The sequence below is a fragment of the Mandrillus leucophaeus genome, unplaced genomic scaffold, assembly GCF_000951045.1.
Source record: "Mandrillus leucophaeus isolate KB7577 unplaced genomic scaffold, Mleu.le_1.0 Scaffold1480, whole genome shotgun sequence".
In the NCBI taxonomy this organism is placed as follows: Eukaryota; Metazoa; Chordata; class Mammalia; order Primates; family Cercopithecidae; genus Mandrillus; species Mandrillus leucophaeus.
This window is the reverse complement of record NW_012101455.1, coordinates 1-6,160: the sequence shown is the minus strand read 5'-3', so window position 1 is coordinate 6,160 and position 6,160 is coordinate 1. Positions and strand designations below refer to the sequence as shown.

General features: G+C 37.0%; 1 protein-coding gene across 2 annotated transcripts in view; it reads left to right on the top strand.

The window, feature by feature from the left end:
* Nucleotides 1-3,422, top strand: part of LOC105535608 (protein FAM13A-like) — a 269,070-nt gene extending 265,648 nt beyond the window's left edge. For both annotated transcript variants that reach the window (XM_011974742.1, XM_011974741.1), the window contains 2 exons: nt 552-593; nt 3,239-3,422. In XM_011974742.1, coding sequence (XP_011830132.1) covers nt 552-593; nt 3,239-3,422 — 226 coding nt within the window. The remainder of the gene's footprint in view (nt 1-551; nt 594-3,238) is intronic.
* The last annotated feature ends 2,738 nt before the right edge of the window (nt 3,423-6,160 follow it).

Genomic DNA, 6,160 nt, shown 5'->3' with positions numbered 1-6,160 from the left:
AAAAAAAAAAAAAAAAAAAAGGAAACAAATAGTCATATAGAAGACAACATTGGTTCCTTGTTCTCTATCCCTGTGGTCCCCACTGCCCTCTGCCTGTTGAGAGCAGAGTTTTAGAAAGATGTTCTGTTTCCTGGCCTAAGAGGAGAAGGAAGGGAATGGATTTGGGCTGGGGAAAGATAGAAATAGGTGAAGTGGGTGGCAGGAAGTCACTTGGCCACAACTGACATTTTAGGAAAATGAAAAGACCTTGAACTAGGGCTGCTGTGGCAATATATTGACAGCTAAGAGATGGTTCTCCAAATTTACAGAATTGTCTGCCATGGACATCTTTTAAAAGGAGAAAAAGCCACTGTTATAAGCAAGCCGGGCCATCTCCATTTCTAGAAACAAGTGAAAATGAGCATCTTTCATTGGATGGTTAAACATTGTTTTGAGGGTCACTTGGGAATGAGCTAATTTCTTTCAGCCTGCGATCCACTTCAGATGTTTGGTTCATCATCTCTGATCTTTCATCTAACCTGACTTTCTTTCTCTTTGCTTCTTTTCTGCAGTGCTCATGTACCCCAAGTCAGCAATGTGTCTGCAACCGGAGAGTAAGTTATTTGGGTTGGGTTTTTGGGCTTTGGGTTTTATTTTTAATGCCCTTTCCCACTTATTAAACAGAAAAAAAAAAAAAAGCAAGTCTAATGGTGTACAGTATTGGAAGATTCAGATAATAAGCAGCCAGTGACTTTTAGACTATATGGAGGAGAGGACTACATAGGTTTTCTTATTTGAGCTTCTGTATGTGTATTCCTACAGACAACTCCAACATTAGAAAACATGAGCTTTTTGTTTACTTCATTAAAAATAATGCCAGAATCATTTAATATTGGCAAGTAGTCTAATGTGCTTTGGGAGGCATCTTGCAATGGATAATGTAATTAAAAGTTAAACCATTAATCATGTCTTTACTCCTGCTTAGTTCATTTGACTGAACCTACATTGACTGAGTGCCTGCAACACACCAGGCACATGTTAGATGTGTAATGTCAAAGATGCCTTGGGCCCTGTCTTCAGGGATGTTACAGTCTAATAGGGATGCAGAAAAGAAAGCGAGTTAGTGATGGCAACAAGTCCCTGGTCCACAGGGCAGTGGCAGTATTCTCTTAATTATGTCATCACATGCCATTTCCTCCAAAGTCTTCCACTGACACTTAGACTAAACCTAAACTCCAGTTATCAGTCCTTGCTAACGCCTCTGACCACAGTGCTCATTACATTTCAGCCACATGACCTGCTGTTCCCAGGGAGGGCCAACCTTATTGCTGCCTCAGAGACTTTGTGTTGGCTGTTCCTCAGCCTGACCAGCACTTTCTTATCATTCACTCCTTGTTCAAGTATCATCTTATCCAGGATTCTATTCCTAACTACCCATATTCACTTGCCACCACTTTACTCAGTGTTTTAGAGAACTTATTACTATTGGAAATTACATTATTTCTTTATTATCTATCTTGCCCTACAGGAATGTAAGCTCTGTAAATACAAGGAGCTTGTCTGTCATATTCATTGCTATCTCCCTACTGCCTAGAAAAGTGCCTGGCATATATTAGGCACTAAGTAAATAGTCATCGAATGACGGAACAGCTCCTGGCCCACATAAGTTTCCATCACACGTACCTGTTCTCCTTGCTTGCTGGGACATGAGTGGGCCTTTTTGGAGCATCTTCTCTTGGCAAGGATCAGGTGTAGGAGGTGGGGTGGATGTGGTGTGATAGGGAGAAGAGAGAAGAATTAGAAGAAGCACTAGTTGAAATGAATTTGGATCTAACAGGATGGATTTCAATTTTTTTAATTCCTTGTTGGGAGAGAAAACAATCAGAGGGCAGGACTGACCTCCTTTGGCTTTGTCAGTTTCAAAGATATTCAAGAACTGCACCAAGACTGACATGTTCTTGCCTTTTTCATTTCCTAATAACCTTTCCTTATGGGTCTTGTATAGCTTGGAAAAGGTGCAGGGTTGTTCTGTTTAGGTATTTCCGTTTCATCTGGATGTTTGGTATGTTGTAGGAGGCCACCTCTGACATAATGCATTTTATGGCTTCCTTATGAATATGTTATTTATATAATATGTACATCTCTTATGTGTATATTAACTTACAATCCTCTGTACTGCAATTAAATAATCTTGAATCATTTGACACATGGAGTTCTATGTATAAAAGTTCTAATGCCCAAGTTAATTGGACTATACTTCCTCATGATCTTAAAATATTTTTAATAAAATTTGAATAAGATAACTATGAGTGGATTATAAAACTGCATTTGAAAAATCTGAAATTAGTTAAGTTCTCAAAACACATTTTATTTAAGTAAATGCTATTTCTCAGCCTGAGCATTTAGAATGTACATGTAGTTCTTTTTCAAGTGAAGAGAAACATGGTTTGAGGAGTCAAGAACTTTCCATACCAGCTTATTTGGAAATAATGTGGTGCTAAAAGAAAGTTTACACACCTTGAAAGATTCTACAGCTTTAAAAATTATTCCATTTATAGCTTGCCATGCACTTTTCAGCTCTTTGTGCTTATCTCTTTTCCTCAGGTTGAACAAAGTAAATCTATCCTTCCAATTTCAATAATATGTTTTGGGGTGTTTGCATGAATACAACTTTAATTATAAATATCATAATTTAATTGAATAGAGGTTAGGAAAGATTATGCCATGCTGTTATGAGTTCTAATTGTTCTGGTGAGTTTTTCCCCCAAATATCATTATTTTCATATAATTTGTCTTAGATTCTAAATAGATAATAGGCATCATAAAATTATTTGTGCCAGTTTGCTTTGCAAATCACTCTCTCTTCCTCTGTAGAATTGGTATGAAATTGCCTTTGTGAGAATAGGTCTACTATTATTCTATGAGGGCAAAAAAAAATCTTTCCTCATTCTACTTTATATTAACTGACCCCGGTTTCCTGAATGCCTCATAATTGTTGCTAGACTTGCCATGAGCATTTCAGCAATACTAGCTTCACGAAGATGAGAAAGTTATTAAATTGGCAGAATTGTTTTCATTTAGTTTTGGTTTTAGCACATAATGCAGATATTTTTTAGATTAATGCCTCATCATTGCTCATGAAGTTCTAAAGACCTTCCATTGGAAATACAAGTGTTCCCAAAACTGTAGGCACATATTTTTTTAAGGTGATCACTGATGAACTTGACTGCTTGAATGACTCTGCATTCTTTTTTGCCAGACTCTTAGAAAGAACCATACGATCAGCTGTAGAACAACATCTTTTTGATGTTAATAACTCTGGAGGTCAAAGTTCAGAGGACTCAGAATCTGGAACACCATCAGCATCTTCTGCCACATCTGCCAGACAGCGCCGCCGCCAGTCCAAGGAGCAGGATGAAGTTCGACGTGGGAGAGACAAGTGAGTTGGCATTGATTCTTCTTACTTGAGTTTTCTCTTCTTTGAAAAATATACACCCAAATTAGTCACTATGTTATAGTCATACCTCCTGGTCCTCTCCCATTTCAGTATTTGGGTTAAAACTTTAAGAGTTTTCAGTTTGCCTATTCTAAACTTAGCTACATTTGGAAATTTATAGGTGATTGCATAAATATTTCCATTTCATCCAGACATTTGGTATGTTGTTAGAAACCACCTCTGATTGAATACACCCTATGGCTTCCTCATAAATATCTTATTTAGAGGGATTCTGAACCATGGGTAGAGAAAGTTAACATATGCTTGTCCAGAGGTTTTTTTTTTTTCTTGCTAGACAACATTAAGTTGACTATTTAGACTTGTTTATGAAGCAGCTGATTTCTCCATTATATTTATGTGATTAAATAGTCAGATATCACTATAATACTCTAACATTTGATTATGTTTTAGTATAAGAAAAGTTAGGCTTAAATCTACTCAAAAAATGAAAAGCTTAAGTTCTTTATTATAATAATCACTAATTTTAAGGCATTCCCATAGTATGAATTTTAAGAACAGTGTTACAAAGAGCTTTATTCTCCATGAGAAAAGATTTAATAAAATACAGATGAGCAGTTACTGTTTATGTTATTTAATAATCATGATTTAAATTGTCAAGGAAAATAAATTTATATAGAGAATAGACTATGCAGATATTCCTATATTTTCCCTGAAAGTTCCAAGGTTATTTTTATTGACTGTAGCCTTTAGCCTCTTTATGGTTGTTGTTTTGAACTCCTTATTAAATGTCAAAAACTAAACTGAACCAGACCCTAGCCCTCCTCATTCTTTTTCTTTCTTTTCTTTTTCAATTTTTAATTTTTATGAATATATAATAGTCATACACCCCTCATTCTCATTCTTTTTCACCTAGACTCATAATCTACATTAAACCCTTTATGGAAAAAGCAAAAAAGCTTTGTTTTGTTTAAAGAAAAACACAAAAGATAAACAGTATAAATAAGTTTCATGCTGTACCTCACCGAGATGTTTAAGTGCTATATTAGCAAATGTAACTTTAGAAATAGAGCAGTATCAATAATATAACCCACTGATTTACAGGTAGCATATGCAGTACTTTTCAAATAAATTCTCATGGAGCTGGTGGATAGAATAGTTGTAATATTCCATTTAGAAAATAGAAAAATTATAATACAGGAGATATTTACATTTCTTCTATCCTGTGGCATGACATGAGATATTTACATTTAAAATTAGGTACTGGCATGTTTATAGAAAATGTTTAGAAATATAATTAGTTTATGTACTACCTCTAATATGTGGTAGAGAAAGCACAAATTATTCATTTAACACTGTTCTTATCCTTTGCCTCATTTTTTGCTGAGGAGTATGTAGCAACATTTTGCATTTTAAAAATATCCTCAGTGTGTCACGATATCCTGCTTTCCACCCTCTTTGTTTGGACAGAGGGCTAGCAGGTGGAGGTGGGAAGTGGTGGGGAGCATGAGAGAGAACAGAGTGTGATGGTGCTGTTGGTGGATGCTTGGCAGCAGGTCTCGGGGAGGACAGTGGAGGTAAAAACAGATGAGGGCCAGACAGGGCAGGGAAATGTGAAGCACAGCCTCACCTCTCCTGAAGAATTTAAATAGGGAATTTCCCAAGCCCAGGGACATTTCTAGCATAAGTTATCTTGATTGTTTTTTTACCAGCAACATCAGGAGAACAAAAGGAGATGGGGAGTGGTAGCTGAGTGATGGTCTGAAGACTATACCCATGAAGCCCTAGCCTTTCCCTTAGTTGTTCTTCTCTTGCTATTGCCTTCACCACTCCTCCTGGTCAAATTACAGTTGGGCATTGAGGAAGAGAATCTTGGGGTGCAAATAGTACCTAACCTGACACACTGTGACACAATCGTCTCTTGATAGTCCTTCAACTCTCAGTCCACACTGAACGGCTTCTCTTAGCTCTCCAGGTCTTTGGAAGAGTGAGACCCTTATCTCTCAAAGCCCCCAGATCCCCTAATTTTGTCTGGTCTAGCTTCGACCGTAGGTCAGTAGTCATTTCCTGCAGCCCTTCTCCCCTCATCTTCATGCTGGGTTCTGTCATCCTTTCATTCAACTTCCTTGATCCAGCGTTCTCATTCCACTTATTTCTTCCCACCTCCACTCTTTTCCTTTTGCACATCTGCTTGCTTGAAATACTTTTCCAGCAGGCTGATTCTTTCAGCATCTCCTCTTTGGTGTCAGATTTCTCTTTTAACCTTCCTTTCAATGAGCCACTGCCATAAACGTCTTCTCCAGTATCTCCAGAAGAGTCATGAACATGCCATAAATTATAAGAAGGTCAAGAATCATTAATATAGCCTACAGTCAATGAGTTTATCATAATATATGCTTCTATACAATTGATTCATTTAAGATTTTTCACAAGTCTTTATTCAAAAAATAAGGAAAGATTAAGCTAGGCTGTAATATTCTATTCAACACTATAAGCTTTTTGAAGTGGTTAAAAAGTGTTTAGAAACATAGGAATTTATATTATTATCTATTATTTTGCCTCTAGTAACTTAGAGATGCAACAAATTAAAAAGTATTCTTGGGGGGGGGCGGAGCAAGATGGCCAAATAGGAACAGCTCCAGTCTCCAACTCCCAGCGCGAGCGACACAGAAGACCGGTGATTTCTGCATTTTCAACTGAGGTACTGGGTTCATCTCACTAGGGAGT